The 20,802-nt window shown below is 40.8% G+C and overlaps 1 protein-coding gene across 1 annotated transcript; it reads right to left on the reverse strand.

The window, feature by feature from the left end:
* Positions 1-487: 487 nt before the first annotated feature.
* LOC310953832 (methylated-DNA--protein-cysteine methyltransferase-like) lies at positions 488-19,847 on the reverse strand. The gene is made up of 5 exons (XM_083923063.1): positions 19,805-19,847; positions 17,402-17,547; positions 8,473-8,633; positions 3,946-4,085; positions 488-1,205 (listed from the first exon to the last, which is right to left on the reverse strand). The coding sequence occupies exons 2-5, from the start codon at positions 17,533-17,535 to the stop codon at positions 1,077-1,079; spliced, it is 564 nt and encodes a 187-aa protein (XP_083779189.1). The 5' UTR covers positions 17,536-17,547; positions 19,805-19,847; the 3' UTR covers positions 488-1,076.
* Between the last annotated feature and the right edge of the window lie 955 nt (positions 19,848-20,802).

The raw sequence follows: 20,802 nt of genomic DNA on the forward strand, positions 1-20,802 counted from the left end.
GAGGAAATGTAGAAAATAAAAGTACAGGATATATCCAATTAAAGCAACTGCTATTTCTAAACGCACACCACCACTGCTGCCCTCTCCATATGGTCTTTTTAAGAGAGAATAATTCATCCCAAAGGGATTAAACTGGGCTGTGATGAAAATAAAATAACATATAAACATTTAAGTTACAGATGAAATGTGCAGGATAAATTCAAGGTTGAAATGTTGATTTCTGTTTCCCGTTCTGTACTGCCCTCTAATGGAAAACCCTACTCAGGAATAAAGAAAAGGAGCTCTGACAACCAGAGTTGCAGCGAGGAGAGAAGACATACAGCATAATTAATTATGAGCTGAACTGAGTGAACGCTACATGAAATCAATTTTTAAATTACATACAATTAAAATGATGAAAAGGCAGGATTTGTCATTTTGAAATGTATTTATTTAAACATGTCTAATGTTACAAAAGTACAGTATATAATGCATAAGACATCTCAGCTCTAGGTGAATTATAAGGCGAGAGCAAACAATGAGATCTAAATGAAGACAAAACAAATGCTTCACTACAAAGCTTTGTAGCAGTAAAATTCAGAGCCTTTATCACTGGATGTTGAACAAAGCATTCACTTGGCAGGAAATTAAAAAACCAACGAGAGGTACAAAGACTAATTCTGCTTATGAAAAAAAACAACAACAACAACAACAATGCAAGAGACATATTTTTAAGGGAATAATAATTCTTTAGAAAAACCAATCCAGCACTATCTGGCAAACGCAACGGAGACCCACGGGAGCATATGTTTGTAATTCCTACTGTTCTCTGTTTAAGTTATTTTTGTACATTCTAATTCTGCAACAACTCTGTATCACATTAACAATGCAGCATCTCTATTCTTAGATTTAAAAAAAGAAGAAGAAACTGAATATCTACAAGCAGCTCCAGTTGTTCCACGGAGTGTGCCAAGCACGCTAAACTTTATGGCCCTGTTTTGTATTCTTGAAAAAAAAAAAAGCCCGGCCGGTGTGTGTGTGTGTATGTGTGTGTGTGTGTGTGTGCACTGAATGAAGGACAGTTGGCCTGTCATGCTTTAGCCTTCCCTCCTCTGCCTCTCATGGGTGAGCAGCCATTGTTTGAGATGGTCGCCCTTGCCGCTCATGTACGGCCCACTCTGTCCACTGCTAGAAATGACTCGGTGGCAGGGGATGAGGAGAGGAACCTGGCACACACACACACACACAGGGAGAGAAAATTCATTTCTGAGGAAATAAACATGTTGAAGTTCTCCGAATGTTACGCAAGAATAGTTTTAACATTTAGACACTTAAAATGTTTGCTTGTCTTTTCTTTCAATATTTTTTTTTTCTAATTTATAAATCAATATATTTCAGTAAGGATACCGCAAAAAGTATATTTTCAGTTTTAAACTTGAAAAATGTAAATTACATGAAGGATCAGTACCACAAAACTATGATGTGTTAGTTCAAAACAGAATTTACTGCTTTCTTATTCTCAGGTTAACGTTTATTGTTGCAGCAACACAACAGTTGGAGGTGTTGATAGTAGATATGTATTATGTATGAAAGAATCTGATTTACCACATAAACGGTGCAACTTAAAAGTAACCAACGCACAAAAAATATGAATCTGCAGTTTTCTGTTCCTTTTTTTGGGGGGCTTTTTATGTTCATGCACTGCATGAAAACAAAGTGTCACACCAGAAGTGTCTGGTTTGATCCTGCACAAATCCACATTCAGGGTGATGGTTCAGTCTTTGGGTATAAATGTTTTTTACTCTTTAATAGTGTAAAGCAAAGAAGCAATCAAAAATTAATGGGCAAAAACACCAGCAGGATGAATATTCAATCGAGAGGGTGTCAACATTAAGATCTGATAACCCTGTGATCATTAAAAAGAGGAAGTCGGTGGAGCGTTTACTCTTGTTGCAGACGACTGCCAGGGGGGTCCCGAGTTCTTTGTAAACTAAATGGCTGGAGAAAAATTAAACAAGCAAGCCTAAAACACTTCGATCATTGTGAATTCAGAACAAGACAAGTGGCAATGATTGGAATGAATCACAGAAATGATTCCTTTTAAAATATTCTTAATGTTGCCCTCATTTTCCTCTAGTTATACTACATACAAAAACATCCCGACTGCTGCTGCATTGTTACTATATTTCTCCAATTTAACCTCCAGCCTTTTATATAAAAGTTGGACATGCAGTGTGTTTCAGTTCAAATCATCATTAAACCTGCTCCCATATCAACAGCAATAAAACTTTCCGAGCCCCAGATTAACCTTGCAGACAGAGAAATACTGCTCGAGTATTCGGATCAATACTGTTCCCCGGGTTTGGAGGGAGAGCAAGGTACCCTCAAGGCCTACGGATCTGCCTCTTCACTTGGGGGGAAAAGAGCACTACACCAGGCTTATCAATACTCAAATCCTGGTGAAGAAGAAGTGCCACAGAGAGGCAAGGATCGATTGAGCACACTGAGCTTTTCACAGTTGAAGCCTGAGTGGAGCAGCGCTACTGACAAGTAATTGACACTGACAATCTGACTCTGGATCTGTATCAGGAGCTGAGGGCTCAGGCTCCCAGCCTCCCTGACAGAAGGAAGAAAATGTCTGTAAAACATGAGACTGAGAGGTATTATACAGCCATTCAAAAGCAATGCCATTGGCTAATGTAATATATAAAGTATATCAAGAAAACTAGCGCATACTATTTAAACATATAAATGATATTTTTGTGGTTTATTTGCACTTAACTTTAATAACAAAAAACAGTGTCAGAGGAAAAACACAAGATGAGGATGTACCCGAGATATTTCACTGCACATATGAGAGAGGAAGCATCTTGCTGGCTGCATTTCTGTACAAGAAGTGTTCTCTGCCTCACAGAGCTCACCGGTGGTGCCCACAGCACTACACGGGCAGAGCTAAACGGGCTTTGATCAAAGGGTTTGATCAAAAGAAGACACACCACTTGCCCTCTAGCCCTCCATTTTGTACACAGTGGATTCATGGGCGAAATGATGCGGGCCAGGTTTCTTACAAGAAGCGGAGATTTGCAGCGAACATCTACAGTAAAGACTTGAGAGAACAGGAACAAAAGGTGTGGGCTTAAAATTGTGCTGGAGGTAGACTTTCACTTCTCCGCCGCTCTCAAAGGGAGGCGTTTGTTTCGCAATTGCACATATTGGAAGTTTAGATTACATATCCTGCATAACAAAGATTTTTAGAAACTGTTTTTATTGGAAAACTAAAGTTTAGTACACAAGTACTTTGTTGTAGGTAGTGCTTTATGTAAATGTACTCACAAAATATATTATATGCATTTATTCATGAATTTGTTAATTATTGATGTAAAATCTTTAAAACTATTGCAACTGACATAATCTAAATAACATTTAAGAATATCTAATTGGAGCAATATCGATTCATCTGCTGATTATCTTCATAAATAATGGTTAAGCCTATAAAACATATCCATTCAAAATATCCATCACAGTTTGAAAGGTGACAATTTCAAATGTCGACCAATAGTCACCAAACCAAAATATTTTGTTTACAAACATATAAAACAAAAAAAGGTGAAAATATTCACATTTTAGAAGCTTTGACCAGAGAATGCTTCAAATGATGACTGAAAAAGTTGAAAAGTTGAGGATCAATTTATTGTCAATTGACTAATTGTTGCAGCTCTATAATTAATACTGGAAGTGGTGTCAAGGTGTCTCCAGTGCTACTTCCTTTATTTCCTCAACTTAATTTAACACCCTTATAAAAATGAACTTTTGACTTTAGTCAGTTTTACCGTTTGTCCACACACAACATGCAAGTTCAGATGTACTGGTCATGGAATATTAATCTAAATAAAGAGATTACTTTACCATCTGACTAAATAAAGTAAGTAAGAGAGAAGACTGTCAATCATTGTCAGCCACACTCACCGGGTTCCTCCTCATAGCGCCTCCCACCGCCCGCACCGCTCTGGGGTTTCCCGCCATCTCAGCGAGACGTTTGTACGAGACCGTCTCTCCAAACTTCACATCCTTCAGAAGTACCTGCAACACGCGGCTGGTGAACGCGTCTTCAACACAAAGCAGAGGGACAGAGAGGAAGAGCGAGAGACAGAAGGAGAGAACAGAGGAAGAGAGAGTTCCTTGTTCAGTCAGACTGAGAGGCCGATGACAATAAGACAACGCGTCGGTACAGCATTGACTTTACTCCTTTGAAATAAACTGGTGTTTTGAATATATATATCAAAAGTTCCACTACATTTTGATCCACTTCATAGTTTTTCCATCATGTCCAACCACGTGTTTGAGGCCCAGTTCTTCTTCCAAAGGGCTCTGTATGACTCCCTCTTCTTTCTTTACAATACTCATTAAACAACTAAATACATAGAAGTTCCTCAATTTGACCTTAGAACTAGTATTAGCATGCTACAGAAGCTGACGTGAGAAAATTATTTCCATGGCAGAAAAATCTAGGTTATGCTTTGAAAGGTCACAGCTAAAATTAAAAAAGTTCGCTCCTTCATTTAAAAGGATTAAGAGAGGCCAAAAAGACTGCAAATCTGCTCCAGATTTTTAATAATAATAATTTGAATGTTGCATACCATTTGTGGCAGTGGGATGACTTTGAGGTTAATCAGACCAATTTGTCCTTTTAATTGCTTTCTATTCAGAGTAGATTCATTATATCATCTTCACTTAAATGGCGGAATTCTTCAAATCATCCGCAGCTTAACCGACCACATTAACGGCTTTGATTTCATTAGCACTTTAGCAGTAGCATTATCTTTTTTTTCTGGCTTACCAGGCAGTGACTGAGAGGCATGTTTGTCTAGCTCTGAGAAAAAGAAAAAAGGGAAATGTATTTGAAGCATCTTGGACCCTTAAGACATTGATGCAGTGAGCTTGTGGAGCAAGTGAACAACACTTTTTTTTGCACAGAGAACAAGATGGGGAACAATAGTCTCGTTATCAAGAGGGGGTGAAATTCTTCTAGTACATACATGTACTCAGTCATGAAAATTCAATTAGTGATCTCCCATTCTCTCTCATTTATATGGTCTAAGAGAGCACATGACAAGTGATCTATGAGAAATCCCTCTAAATTGGCATTGTGTGAAAACATGTCACACCCCTGTCTCTCTTCTACAGAGTGAACATCCTTTGCTCCCCAGGCTCCCTCGCTACCTTATAGTCACTCTCCGCTACACAAAGCCACGTGAACAAGGCAATTTGCCTAAACTGGGGGGAATAAGTGTAAAACCTAAAGGGGATATATTTGATTGATGCGCACCCATGTGAGTTCTTTGTCTTGAACAAGGCCCGTAGGTACTGTTTAATAATTTTTCAGGTAATAATCACGCTGTCAACGAGATGATGGGTTCTTACGCAGACAGACTTAATGTTATGAGGAGATAAGATACACCCCTGAAATGTCTTTTATGCATTATTCTCCCTCATAAAGCCGGGATTTGGCCACATGATGTGCGTGGTACATATTGATATCGCTTTGTCACCAGTGGGTAGATGACAACTTGTCCAGACTATGGCTATGACAAATCCCTGTTGATGCAAACGTTATTGACAAACAACCAAAGTCAATGTCACGCAAGCAGACACTGCTGAGCACCTTCGCCTACGAGCAGACCGAGCAACAAACTATGGGGCTGTTTACACCAACTTTATAAATCCTGAGCAGCTGTTTCTCCTCAAAGGTTTCATATCTCCAACATTTCTGGACCAAAACAAGTGTCAGTGCTTTTATCTGCTGGTGCACAGGTTAAATAACTTTGCCCTCATCAGTGTTTGTGACAGAGACTTCATGCGGGTCACTCGAGGTGACCAGCAATGATTTGGAGAGCAGTCCCCTAGCCCCATACTTCATAAAGAGCCTAATACGGTGTGTCTGGGGTCAGGACCCTCTTTAGATCGGGGTGCAGTGATGTCAATTGTTTAAATAAAAGTTGAGAGGAACCACTTACATGTTTACAGACATCCCATAATTATGTCACAGGTCATTACCTACCATGAGGCCAGGTGATAGGGCCATTGCAGAGGCAGAGACAGATTGACCCAGAGTAAAATCGAACCGATCTAGTGATTATGAAGGTATTGACATATGTGATTGATTTGTTTATAATTTTGTATATGAGAGCAATTTGAAATAATAAGAAAAAAATACAATAAAGTGAATTCCATTAGCCCAGATGATGATAGATTTGGGGAGATGACTTCCAGGTGACAGTCACCTCATACATGGCTCTGACAATAAAAAAGACAATAGTGGAAATGCAGCTACCTCATTATCCTTTGTGTCTAATGGGAGGGAAGACTTTGACTCCCAGTCAAAGTGTCTCTTGAGTCTTGAGGGATCCATACTTTTGAAGGCTGACGGGGTGCTGATGATTCTCTGATTATTCGATATTCTGAAAACGTTCATTTCCCTAATTCCTCTCCACATCACAGGGGCGAGTCCTGGTGAGTGTCTCATCTCGCCCTGTGCTGTGCACAGGGGGAGGTTCAGCCTCCTGCAGGAACACAGTCATTTGGGCTTTGAAGAGCGCCCTTCCCCCCTTTTGCCTGGCCCCCTCCCTGCATATTCCCTGTGCCGCTTACCGAGACTAAGATCCTCTCGTCTGTTACATATGGATGTATAATTAATGAGATAAGAATATGCATCGCTTTAAGAACTCATGATGGTGTCTGTGTTTTTCTGACGAGTGCCCGCACACACAAACATACACAAGCTCACTGAGCACGACACATGCAAGCTCTCGCCATTCCTCTACCTCCGACGACCAAACTTGTGTATGATGTTGCACATGACAGTCAGTCAGACAGTATAGAAAACTGCACCTCTTGTCTCCTTTCATGTCACCTCTGTTGCTCAGGTATATCGTGACAGCTAATATGAAAAGTGGCTTGTTTTGTCAGAAATGTGTAAATAAACATGGCAACGCTTCAAGTGAAGGTCACAACTCAATATTACATGACAAGTGCTGGGAGAGTGCTGTCGCGTTCAGGTTCTCCCACAAGATAACTGAGCAAACAAAAGTTGGTTGTCACAGATTGTAATGACCTGATTAAACTTGTATTTTTTTTCCCAGGCAGGCAGCGGCTGCATGACTAGTTCGAGTAGGAATTTGTACAGCAGGCAAAAACGAATCCTTAATATTTGTGAATCAACAAGCAAGAAAAAAAAAGAAAGAAGCTTTCTATTTTCCTCCCTCAAAAGACAAATACTCTTGATGCACACATTTAACATTTTTATACTGGCATGGCCTATGGTTCTGACTACTGAGAGCAATCCAAGCCTAAACCCTGTATTTACTGAGCCCCAAAACAACAGGCGAGGGAGAGAGGTGGAACACAGCACAATCACCTATTCAGATCAGGTACTAATGAAGAATTCCATCTATCCTGAAATTTAATTAAAACCCCAAAGACTTCAGATGAGATGCGATTTGAAAGAGCCTGGGGCTGGTACACAAGCACTTGGTGGCGAAGGGAATCACACTGAAAGTTGATATCGTAATTGGTCCTGATGTATTTCTGCATTGCCTTTGCGGGAGCGTGGGACTCATAGCTGTATACAGGGTCTCGATGGAGTACCTGCTCATTGAAAATGCCATCACTCAAGCACTGCAGATCTGCATGAAATTAGAGAGCAACTAAGGCCTGATTGCAGGGGAAGAGAGGCACAATTGTTAAATGCATATATTAAGAGTTATTTTTCTCCCTGTGTAGGTGTGCTTCTGGGTCTAAATGAGCACTTCTGAAAATCTTTGAGTTAAAATGCAATGAGCGTCTGAGTGTGACAAAGAAATAGCCTGTAATTGTTTTGAAAACAGCACAAGCGCGATAAGTTTATGATTTCGAAAGTGAGTTGTCAGGCTGCGAGTACGGTTTGTTTCCTCGAAACAAAAGCGCCAGGGATAATTAATTCCTAATTTTTTTCCTCAGCGCTTTTCGATCATTCACTCTGCAGTCACAACTACCAGTTGAAAAGACACTAATTGTCCATTTTTGGGGCGCTTTCATTTTATTCGCCCTAGGTGACTGGTCAAGCCAACAATAGGCTCATTCAAACTTTACCACCATTCACATGTTGTCATTGAAAAAAAAAAAAAAAAACGCTTCCTGTCTGAAAATGTCAAGAGTGGAATTCGATCAGTTTCAAAGAATGTGCCAAGAATCATGGAAAAGCTTGCCAAGACTAACACGCGTGGTAAGAGCTGCCACAGATTACTGAACCAAGTTACAGCTCTGTGTTCTGTTCTCTCTCCTTTCGCTCACCCACTCACTCGCTTTCCCTCTGCTCTCGCTCTCTCTCTCTCTCTCTCAGCCATAAAATACTTCATTATAACACAGTGAGCCAGTGAGTGTAAGTGATGTAACTGACAATTAAGAGTGAAAGCCTGATCCCAGTCATGGCTCTGCAAATATTTATCCATGACAGACCTCCTTGCAGGGCGGGGTGGTGAAAGGCAGGGAGCGGGAGACTCCCAGTGGTCTGCGGCTCACTGAAGTACGCCTGGAGCCATTCAACACAGCGCAGCAACTCAGGGCTCGTTTCTGCCGGGCTATCGTTGACCACACAGCTCATGGGGGCCTCGCTGCTCCTGAGAGGGATATAAGGCAGGATGGGGAGTTGAGGTGGGGATCAGAGGAGCAATCATAATACCCAATTCTTGGTTGAATGGTGCTAAAATATGTCACGAGAGTGTAATAACATGCCACGGGTGACACAGATGCAAGATGGCATAATTTGCTGAGTGAAACTACAGTTGTTAATAAAAAAGACGTGTTTAAAATCTAAAGTTCGGCATTTTGGCGTTGCTCCTGTCAGTGGGCTGTGACAAATATCAGAGCTGTGAAAGACGAAAAGAAGCTCAAAAAACTAAAAAGACAGTAATCCAGGCATTTGTTACAGTAGATATATATTTATATGAAGTGCAACATGATAGAGTATGAAAGAAAACATTGTCGGGTCATAAGGAACAGCGCTAACAGTTTATTTCAAACAAATTTAAGGAAGCAGAACCAATTTCTGGGAAAAAAGAGAGTTTTCAAAAGTCTTGCAGCTGTTACGGAAAAAAGTTTAGAGCACAGCGTTAACAACAGTTTCAACTCTGCTTGGGTCTAGTTTATAGTTCATGACAAGAATAAATGGATTTTTTGGCCAGAGCGGTGCTGGCCAGCAAAGCACTACACTTGGACGTGCATCTTAGCATGAGTAGATGCTTGGAGGAATTTGCCGATGGTTGAGTTGGCATCACTTAACAGCTGAATTTCTCTCCGCTGCTGACCACCCCCCAGGTCATTGCAAGCAGACTGACCCATATTTGACACTTAAAGACCCTACTGGGAAGGTCCTCTCTTAGCATGTGCATTACTGCAAAGTGGACCTCAAGCTGTGTTGTGGATCTAAAGCAGGCCGCCAATTCCATTAACTGGTGTACAGGACTTATAAATAAATAATATCACCATTTAAGTGCCCCTTTTTCAAAATTGGCTTATGCTGTATGGTATTAATAATAGACATTTACTTTGTTAAACACACAGACCGTCTCTCTCCTGCCCGCCGTAACAACGCAGCCCTAAAGTGTTTTTACACTTCTGCAGGTCACAGTTTGAGCAACGTTTTATATTGGACATGTGAAACTGAGGTTTACTGGAGTGTTATGACTGAGCAGGTCAGTTTTCAGGGAACCGCTCTGCCTGCTAGTTTGTGGCCGTGTGATGAAAATCTCCTGGGTGCCGTTTAACAGTGGGTGTAAATACAGTAAAAGGTGTAAATACTCTCATTTCTAAATAAACCACACAGCAGTTTATAGTTGAGTGGTGAAAACTCGGAAACCCACTGGCGGGTCCTGTGCTGAGACCCACTCAAACAATGGCCATGGCTCATGGCAATCTCTGTCGGCATGGGTGAGTGCCCAGCCAGCCCCTACTTGTCATTGTCTCTCCTTTCTATCCCTCCCTCCCCTTCCTCCCCCCAGCTCTCCCTCCTCATTTCCCCCTCTCTATTTCTCTATCCTCCCACTCCAGCTCTTTTGGCTCCCCACCACCTACACCCCCCAGACACACACCCACCATCCCCCCACCTCTCTTTCTCTCTGCAAGGATCTTCAGGCCACTGTTCCCTCTCTACAACCCTCCCCTTCCCCACCACCCTCAGCTCGCCTCCTCCCACAACCACCACCACCACCACCTCCTCCTCCTCCTCTACCCCTCCGCAGCCCCTCTTTCTCTCTGAGAGGATGTTCCAGCCGCTGCACACTGACAGCTCTGGGATATTGTGTGTGGAAATGTTCCTGTTGGACCCGTAGGCCCTTACAATCTACCGGACAAAGGCTAGAGCACCTTTGCTTAAGGCTTGGCACCTTTGACCCCCAGCTCACACTTCAGAGTTGTCACCGTGGCTAATTTTTGTCTCCCCTCAGCCCTCCGTTATGGATGTGCCGGCTTCAAAGGTGTTTTGAGTGAAACAACATTGACAGTAGTAAAAGTTAATGCAATGCAGTACATGTTATGGCCGGTAAACAACACCAAAATAAATAAATAAAAGTGGAACAACATCAGTCGAGCTGAAGTCTGTCACCTCTAGGTGCAATGGGGGATTGTTTTTAAAGAGCATGTGGACAGTGGAGATGTAGCTCCTGCACTGGCAACATTTCCAGTTGCTTCGATGAATTACAAATCAAGCAGCATCATATGATCTTTACAGTGTCCAGACTGGCACATTAGAAGCTCTGCCCTTTAAATGAGAGATTACAGATGTGCGATAAATGTTGAGTTTATTACAAAGAAACTCTCCAAGGAAGAGCAATCTTTATATTGTCTTAAAGTACCTGCCATCCTCTGTATTAAAAAAAAAACAACAACCAATAATTATAATTAGTAGTGATCATAAACAGTAGTTCAACAACTGTGTTTAAGTTTGAATAAACAAATCAAATTTGGTTAAAGCAAAATTGTTATTTATTATCTTTTGACTAGATAAAACATTTTTTTCAATGTCCTTCGGGCGTTTACTATTTCATCACAGGTAAGGAAATAAGAAACTAATTCCAAACTAGCCAGGATCTGCTGCACTAAAAAGAATATTTCCCTTGATAGAAGATTGTGATTTGAGAAAATTTCTAATATTGTGCTCCTGTCACAATCAATTTCCAATTACCATAAATCATTGCTGCGTAAAGTGGGAGTCATTTGGAGTTCTACCTATTTTCCAACTCCAATATAAAGAATGAATTGAGCATTTATATAATGTTGGAGGTTATTTCATTCATCCTGGAGGAAACAATCAAAGGAGACAAAGGACCATAAAAAAAAGAATGGCTGAAATTAAATTTGTCAATTTTCCTTTGGCATATTCTATATCTCTAGTTGTACAAGTCTTCAGTAAGACTTTTTCTATCAGCTGCAGACGTTAGAATGAAACAGGTTAACCACAGGATCTAATTGAAAGAAATCTGGCGAAGGGTGTAATGGTATATTGCACAAAAAGGGGAAAAACTCAGAACTCATGCCTCCATCCTGTGAAGCGTGATGGCGCTCATCCTGACTCGATCGGCTGTCACTTTTGACACAGCCTGCCAGAGTTCTCCTTCACCGATCATGGGTAACATGGCGGGTCAGAGGATGAAATAGAAAAGGCCAAGAGCAGTCCAATATTTTCCTCAGCCTTATAGCTGCAGATACTTAACTCAGAGACGTCAAAGACTCAAGAGAGCATGAAAAAAGCCTAAAATGACTGTCTAAAAAGGGAAAGAAAATACAGCATGTCTCTATGAATGTCAAGATCCTGATGGTCTCTGAGCCAAGGGCTGTGATACAATTGTAAGCCACTTGCTCAATGCAGCTCGTTCAACCATTTGAAGATCATTCAGATGCCTATCTAGTTACTGCAGCACTAAAGTCGAGAGCTTTTGGAGTGGTAAGCTGTAAGAAATGCTTCCCATTCTGCTCTGGGGCGCACGTTTTGTGCTCCGCTGTTTCAAAATAAAAACAACTCGGCCGGATAAACTGCTCTCTAGATATCCAACAACTCTTATTAGCGAATGTCCACCAAAGAGGCTGCAACACTCAATCCAATGCATAAAGGTGGTGTTAAAATACTGCAGAGTAGGCAACAAAGCATACAACAATTAGGTCTTCTCCCAACTGGCCACAGGAGTCAGTGAAGGCATGTATTACCAGAGCCTTAACTCTTACTCCATTATGTAGTGTATCCACACCCCAAAGCAGCAATGTTTATCTACAACAGACTACTGAGCAGTCTCAAATAGTGTTTTTAGCCTCTATTCTCAAGTGCCATAGTAAGAGATTCCAATTACCCGAATGGTAAGGAGCCAGTGAGGGAGGCATAAAGTACATTAGGGATCCCCTGTAACTGCAGGGACCTTTTAGAGCCTCAACTGAAGAGGGCCGGGAGACTGGAGGGACAGTGACCCTGCATGGATAGCCTCTGTCAAAATTTGACCACGTCAAGCACAAAGGCATTATGGGAATCCAGTGTCACCAAGTCCTAATTACTGTCTGTGTTCAGAGCAAATTACTGCCTTGTTCCTCTGATTAGCGAGGAGGCTAATCTTCACCTGTGTACGCCAGCACTGCTGAGGGCCCTTGAGTGTTAGCGCTTCGTCTTCTGTAATTTATTTTTAAATCAGTGCCCGCTCCCAGGAGTTTTGAGTGTTTTGTTGTGAACCGCTTACCATGATCCCCACCACCGCCCCTCACCCCTAAATCCTTGACTAAATCCTTGTTTGGTGCCGCAGGAAGATAAGCAAGAACAACACTTGGGCATAATTGACTCGTACTCCTCTCCAAGATGTCAGAGCGGAATCATCTCTCTGCATATTGCCTCAGTATGTCACACACTGTACACTTCTGCATGTTGCAGATATAGAATCCAATCAAGTTCTAAAACAAACTAGCACAACCCTCGTGCTGGAAAAACTTCCCGGTCGACAGCAGGGAGAAAGGAAAAAAACAGCGGGAGCTGCTTTTAGCTGCATCTCCACAGTGAAGGGTAACTCTCGCTTAGGTCCTGTCCTCACCCTGGAGGTTCTGCTTTAGAAACCACAACATTTGCAGATTTTCATCCGAGTGAATGTCAGTGTCTCGTCTGTGTGGGCGGTTTACAGGTAGTGTGTTACACAGGTGTTGGTTTACACAGGAAATGGCACATGCAGCCTGATTGGGATGGTCCCAAGAGATGGAGGCATAAACATAGAGCACAGATGGGTCCAAGGGCCAGTGGGAGCAGCACCTTAATGAATACGCAGCTGAGTACTACACTTCACAACATGCAAAACATTATTCTAAGGCCATAGTAAAAAATAGAACAAAAATCTTCTGAATATCATTACGCAATGAATTATTCATACCATTTCTAAAGGGACTACGTCAAAAAGTCTTCCCCCTGCTTATTGATGATTTCATTCAGTATCTCAGCAGATCACTGTTTGTATGACAAGGCATTTTAGTTACAAATGTAAGCAGTTTATTCAGCACACAGTTGTGTCCATATATCAAGCTTAACAGTAATTTAAATTGATTAAAATTATGTGTTAGACTAAATATGAGAGAGAGAAAGAGAGACGGAGAGGAGGAGAGAGATTATAGTGGAAAAAATAAACAAGTTGTTGATGTGGTTCCCGGAGTGTGAGCACATCATGTAAACAGGCCCCAAACAGGGAACACATTTACCATACTGCTATTCAGTGTGAACCAGGACATTGATTCACAACACTACATGAGTGTGAGAAAAACGATAAATGCATCACCTCAGATATTTCACACTAGCGTCGGTAGTGTGTAAAAGCTGTTGTGACAGCTTGGGTATTAGGGCTAGATAGATGGAAAATGTCTGGCTGCTTATGAATGCCAATGTGACCGGGGTGACGGGTTTGACACAAAAACACTCCACCTCAGAACAATTAGGCTGTTCTCAGGCCCCATCCAGTGTTGTCAGTGATAATGGAAAGCTGTGAGGATAACTGGTGATAAATAGACTTTAACACCCTCCTCCTTAAGACCAATGCAGTCCTGCAGTCCTCTCATATGCTTAACTAATCATGAGCATGGCCGGCAAAATTCATACAAAAGACTAATTACTGTTGTACTTCACTTCAGTCTCAAAGGCCTCTTATATAAGGACTTGGGGGTTCTCGTGCCTCTTTTCTCCTCTTGATGGGTATTTTTTTACAAGTAGGCCTCATGCTAGACAAAAGCATTTAAAAATTGGTGATTGCTTTCATCCGCTTTAATTACATTCAGAAATGGCATTTCTGCCACATAATACACCCCTATTGTTTCAGAATTATCTGGCTTGGGGAGTAAAATCTACAATATTTGACGATGCTCCCGAGCTAAATCGGCTCTTGAAATTGAAATATGCAGCTGAAATACAAAATAAAAAGCCAGCCTTTGCTGCTGATATACTGGAAGCTCCTTGGCTTTCTGCAGAATGCTATTATTATGCATATCCAGGTAGAAAGTTAATTAACCCAAAGCTTAAGCTAATTATGGTAGCAGAATGCTATCAACCAAACGCTTTCAGTCAGACAGCTGTCCAGAATTTCATTTGCTAATCATTTGTCTTTTGCCGGAGCATATGGTACATTTCCCCACTATCACAGCAACAACAAACAGATGAAAATCATTAACTAAAAACAATGTGCAATGTGAAAAATCAGACACAGATTTATAAGGCTTTGTGTCAGAGAAAAAAAGGGGGATTTATGGCCCGGGAAATATAATGATAATTTTTGGTTTTAGCCACTTAGGATTTTAGGCACACCACGTGACTCAAGTGTGCTGGGAATTCAGATGCACAAATATATTGTTTATATCTATATGCAAATGAGCCTCAGAATGAGAATGTTTATCCGTGTAAAATTAATTACAATTTTCTATAGCAGCATATGCAAAGAGCTTGTTCTTAACAATTTTTAGCTTCTAGCACATTTTGTGCATGTTTTTTCCAACACAATATTTTTATGTTGTTAAAAGTAGAAATCCCTCAGCTCAGAATTAAATCAATTATTTTCCAAGAAATGCTTCATGCATTTTTTTTTCTTTTCATAAAAACACATCATACTGGCTGTTAAAGGGTGATTGATATCAGCATTGCCTTGCGACATTATCAGGCAATAAAGGCTACTCAGGTTCTAATGCAACATGTCATACACAGCCTCCTGTAGTACATTTCTATTGAGGACCTCACAAGCTAAATTGCTTTTTTCCTGCTCCCCCACATCTCAGCCAGCTTGACAGACAAATTGATCAAAGCATTGTAAAATAATATGCTCACAAAATGTCTCGGGGCAGGAGTCCAGCCTTTTTTTCATTTTTCACCCTAATAAAAAAGTACTCTATGATTTCCTCAGTATTATGTGTCTGTGCTCTGTGTGAATGAGCCAAGAAGCATCATATTTCAGATAATAGTAATCTCCTGTAAACAAAATGCGTATCATTTTTCTGTGAACGCTGAGGCCATGCAAAAAACTAAAGGGGGGAAAAGCTGGTTAACAGGGAAGCTGGTGCGTAGGGCCCCAACAGGGGTTGTTGAGATGTAATGAATTTGTTCATCTGATGGTGCCTTCAGGGCTGTCGTTAGACTGGCAGAGGAGGTTGATTTTAGGAAATGTTCCTAAGATCAGTTAGGAAGCAAAAGGGGCTTGAGACGTTTCTATTAGAAAGAGCTGACGGTCATGGTGTGTAAGCAATACTTCAAGGGCGTTTATGTAGCTATAATGGCATTTATCAATAACTATCTATCAATGCCACAAATGCTTTTGCTGCTGCACTGGCTGTTCAACACCAACCAATAGTAAATTCAGAAGAAAAAAAACAGAAAGCAAACAGTGGAATAAGCCTGCAAATCTTTGACTCGATCACAAACATACTACTGTAGGTCTTCTTTTATGTTATGCATAGATGCTATCCATTTCCTTTATCCAAAATATGCTCTTAGAGATCATTTATCACACTGACTTCCTAAGCCTGCAACACACCACATCCAAAGCTGGAAAGAGCCTTGTTTAGTATGTCATAAATAAATCAATGGAAATGGCTGATTTGAACTATTACTGCTATAGGCAGGCTTTTGTGAGATCTACATGTAAAGCCGGTTGCAAAGATAAGCCTATATTTTGTCACTTTATCTTGCCTCCCTTAATGCCTGTTTACATTGCGTTACTCCATATATCTGAGGAGGCTCTAGTTCCCCCTGTCCTATGACAAAAACATTGTATTCAACTGGTCGTGATAAAATCTAAACATTTAGTTTAATGATTTCTTGCTCACACCTTTGAGAACATACAGACAGCGATGTGATGGAGGCGTCGCTTATGACCGACATAGCAAATGATATTAAACTGAGAAATGATCTAGTGATGCGAATCATTAAATTCATTTGCATATTCCTACTGAACCTGAACACACAAATTAAACCCTGTTCACAAGGAGACGGAGAAAGGTGCTTGCGCATGGTTACAGGACATCTTCCATAATCAAAATTCCATATTATTAATTTTCTCACCTCAACTCATTAACAACAAGTGGAATGTTTTTACTGCTTGATGAATTTTAGGAAATAGCAGACAGTCGAGGAGGAAACACATGTTGAGGTATAATATACAAGGTCATTAATGGGTTTCCATAAATTAGAATTTGAATATACATTTTCAAAAGGATAACTTCCTATCCGGGTGCATTTGAAAATGGTTTAATTTCCCAAACCATTCAAGTTTATCAAATGCGAATCTGCGATACATGGATATTTAATTTCAATCTAATCAAAACTAATCTCAGCTGTAGGATGTGGACCTGTAAAAATAAGGAGAAAGTACTTATTAACGCTGAGTTTAATCAGTTCCAGTCGCTTCAGTAAGACTGTCAACATTCTAACAATTTTGAGGGATGGGTAGGGCATGAAATGCAATCACATATTACATTTCTGAGTGTCGGTTGACACTCAGAACTACTGCATATAACTTGGAGGGAACATAAATAAACAGGAGTGAACAGTCCATGCTCCCCATGGCCTTTGCTGACCCTACAGACATCAGCTCTAATCAACTCCCTTGTGAGTAATAAACAAGTTATTTTTCTGAAATTTCAAATATACTGCAGGAAGAATCACAACCACATGCCATCAGAAATCTAATTTCAAGCCCAACTGTATTCTAGTGCCCCTCATATTTCTAGTGCCTGCTCATATTTGCCCAACTTTCTCCAGGATATTTCTTGTGGGATCTACAAAAATGCCCTGCTTCCAATGAGGAATGGTGGCACTCCATCACAGGAGTGGATTCTGTCCGCCTGTAAATTTCACACCTTTGTTTATCACGTCACCAGCCCGGCTGTTGTACAGTACCTTTCAGCAGGTGCGACATCCATTAGGATCTGGATGGTGTGCACACCATTCTCACATCCACTGACTTGGATCGTCCCCAGGGGGCTCAGCAATGAGATGGTCTTCTGAGTGCACTGGCTCTCCTGCTTCTTCATCTTGCTGCCCTGCTAAGGAAGCACAAATTACACTCCGTTCATTGACATATTCATGTGGCAACTTTCACAATTTCCCACACATATTTGCATTGAATGATCTATTGAAAACCTAGCGGGCCACCAACGGATGATGACTTACATATTTGAACACCTAGCCTCCAAACAATGTCATGATGTGACTTGATCCCTACATTACTATCCAATATTTCTTTTGTGCATGGAAAAGAATACGCCTATCTAACCAATAAATCGCCCATTTTTCCCCCTCTTTCTGTTCTATATATCACATAAATGAGAAAAACAATGCAGTCTGTTCCCTTGTCTGGTGGGGGATTCCCAAGATAGCTCGACATTATTTTCAATCCGTCATTTTTGGTTGATGGTCGGGATGTTTTTCTAGCATTAAATTTGTTCCTTAGGGTGCAACTCCGATGGGATTCTGGTTTCCAGCCCTTAACAACAGCAAAAACGTGCAGCTTTTCTGACGACTGAGATGGATACTGGCAATAACCAGACAGCAGTTCCTTTTTTATTTTTACTTTGAGGGAAGGAGAGATGATTGACTATGTTATATGTGAGTTTTTGAGAGATGGGGGTTATAATAAATAAAGGTCACATTGATTGTAAGAGTTTCAACCAAGGAAACCTTTCCTTCCTGGAACCTTGATCTGAAAAGTGTCTAAAGGGCACAACTACAATATTTCTCTCTTTTTCATTTTTAATAGTGCATGAAATCCACATTCAAACATTTCAAGTCACATTTGTTGTGTGATGTGCCACAACTAACGATTATTATCATTAAAGATTATTCTGCTGATTATTTTCACGATTAATCAACTAATTCTTTGTCCATAAAATGTCAGAAAATAGTGAAAAATGTTCAGCAGAGATTCCAAGGTGACATTACGTATGTATTGTTTTCTCCAACAAACAGTCCAAAACCAAAATATACTTAGTTTACAACGATGTTAAACAGAGAAACTTAGCACAATTGAGACCAGAGAATAAATGCAGTTACAAAATGAACTTTGAACTTCTAACACTCATGCGATGCCGTCTTGGACACTAGTCACTTAATCAAGCAACCAAAAAACAAAACAAACAACAGCTGAAACAACTAACCAAGAATCTCAACTGGCAAGTATTCTGTTCATCAATTAATCCTTTTATGTATTTATTCTAGGGAAATATCCCTAGTTCCAGCTTCTTAAATGTGTTTTCTTTGTCCTATGTGATGTTAAAGTGAATTTTTGGGGAGATTTGGGCTCTTAGTCAAATAAAAAAGGAGCAAATTGAGCTTTAGAAAATCATGATGGGCATATTTAGCTATTTTCTGACATACACCAATCTGTTGCAGCCCTAAAACAAAGAATATAAAACTCACGCAGCATGTACTTTTAATTTAAGAATGGATGCATATACCTTTAGATTAAACAAAGGGTATGTGATAAAAAAAAGCACTCATGTATTTACACTATTTCATTTAGACTTTCAGTTGCCCCCCTCCCCTCCTCTTCACATACACACACCACCACATCTGTCATGGTACGCGATCACAAATGCGTCTGCTTCAACTTTCTTGTTTCTACTCTTGCAGCTCTCACTGTATTCATCGGGGGTTTGCCTGAACTGACAATAAAGGCGAGAAATTTTCTGAGCCAAACAATGGTACAGTGCACTTTGGATAAGCGCTGAACACACTGCCTGCCATTTAGCAAGCTGGTAATAGACTCATAGATAGAATAATGGACTTTGGCAATAATGGCCTTGGCTAATAGTCTACGCTGATTAAAAATAATGCTATCATGTTTGTTTTGTGCCGTTTTTCGGTGCAGTACACTGGTCTAAGTGACTACTTGAACGTCTGGATGTTTACCCAGCTCTTCACGGTGAGGAACAACAAACAAAAAGCAGCTTGTGGTTTTTTTTTTGTAAACACTGGCAGTATCCTCGTGCTCTTCAATCATCTGACTCGTTTCTCACAGCTGGTCAAACCTGCTTAATTAATTACATTGAGCAGAAAGTGCGCTGTTGACTGCGCAAATCCAACATGTGTGGTTACTGTGCGGCGCGGTGTCGAAACGCACACGAAGGATTGCCACAATACTTCCAAAGTGTCTTAACAGTAATTGAAACACGCATAGTAAAATATCTAAGACTCGTATCTGAAGTCCTACACGAACTGGCTCAAAAGATAGCCCTCGCTAGCATTACAGTAAAGCGGTAGTTTCAAACTTAGTTAGCTCCATAACTTAGCCGTGTAGCTTACAATGAAGCTTTTTGCATCCGCACGGTGTCTGAACGATGGCCGTTTCCCCTCTCAGTACAACACAAACGTTACAGAAAGTCTCTTCCTGTTTCTCCAGACTGCGTGGTCGAGCTGGCCAATCACAAGAGGCAAAAGTCAGCTCTCGCTCTGTAATTGGCCGATATAAAGTCCCCGCTCCTCCCCCCTGCCAGGGACAGACACAGAAGGCTTGTCTAATGGGTCTCAAATTGGGATTTGAGGTCCTTCAGGGGGGTCCCCACTACACCAAAGACTATAGTAATGGTTGTGATTTAGATATTTGATTTGCCTGATAGTTTTACAGAGGGAAAATATGATATGCATATGTGCATATTTTGAACATTCATTTCAAACACTGTTATCTCTCTGCTTATTGTCTAGCTGAGACATTTATCCATGTATCTCCAGTGATAGTGAGGTCTTCTGGGTCCCAAGCATAGGCCTGATTTTTTGTGGATAAAAAAACACCTATGTGACACCGACAACCAATAACATATTATGTATTACCAACTAATAAAGTCAGCATGTTATTATGAACAACACATGGGGCAATGCGCAATCCTTTTATTAGAGTTGGGTGCAGTTTTAAAGGAAGGGAGTTGCTTTATGTTGCCTGGAGCAGTCATAGATTTAACTGAAGCATTTATTTTAGTCATTATGACCAAGTGTGTGGCATCAGTCATGTATTGTTTAAAAGTGTCTGTTGTCCTCTGCAGCTTTATTTTTTATTTCTTTGGTGCCTTCAGCTCTCTGCATGCCTCCGTTTGGAATGTGTAGGCCGGTGTGGGCCACAGGCCCACACCCCATCTCAGCGGTGAGGGTGGGAGCGGGGGAGAAAACGCCACCCCTGCAGAGACCATTTTGAAATCTGTGAGGATTTCCGTGCCATCTGGACCCGCTGCCAGTCTGCCCCAGATAGTAAGGGTTGGCAACGGTACCCGACGGTGCAATATGGCTCTCTCTTTAATGAACTACTAACT

This window comes from Echiichthys vipera (genome assembly GCF_963691815.1).
Source record: "Echiichthys vipera genome assembly, chromosome: 11".
NCBI lineage: Eukaryota > Metazoa > Chordata > Actinopteri > Perciformes > Trachinidae > Echiichthys > Echiichthys vipera.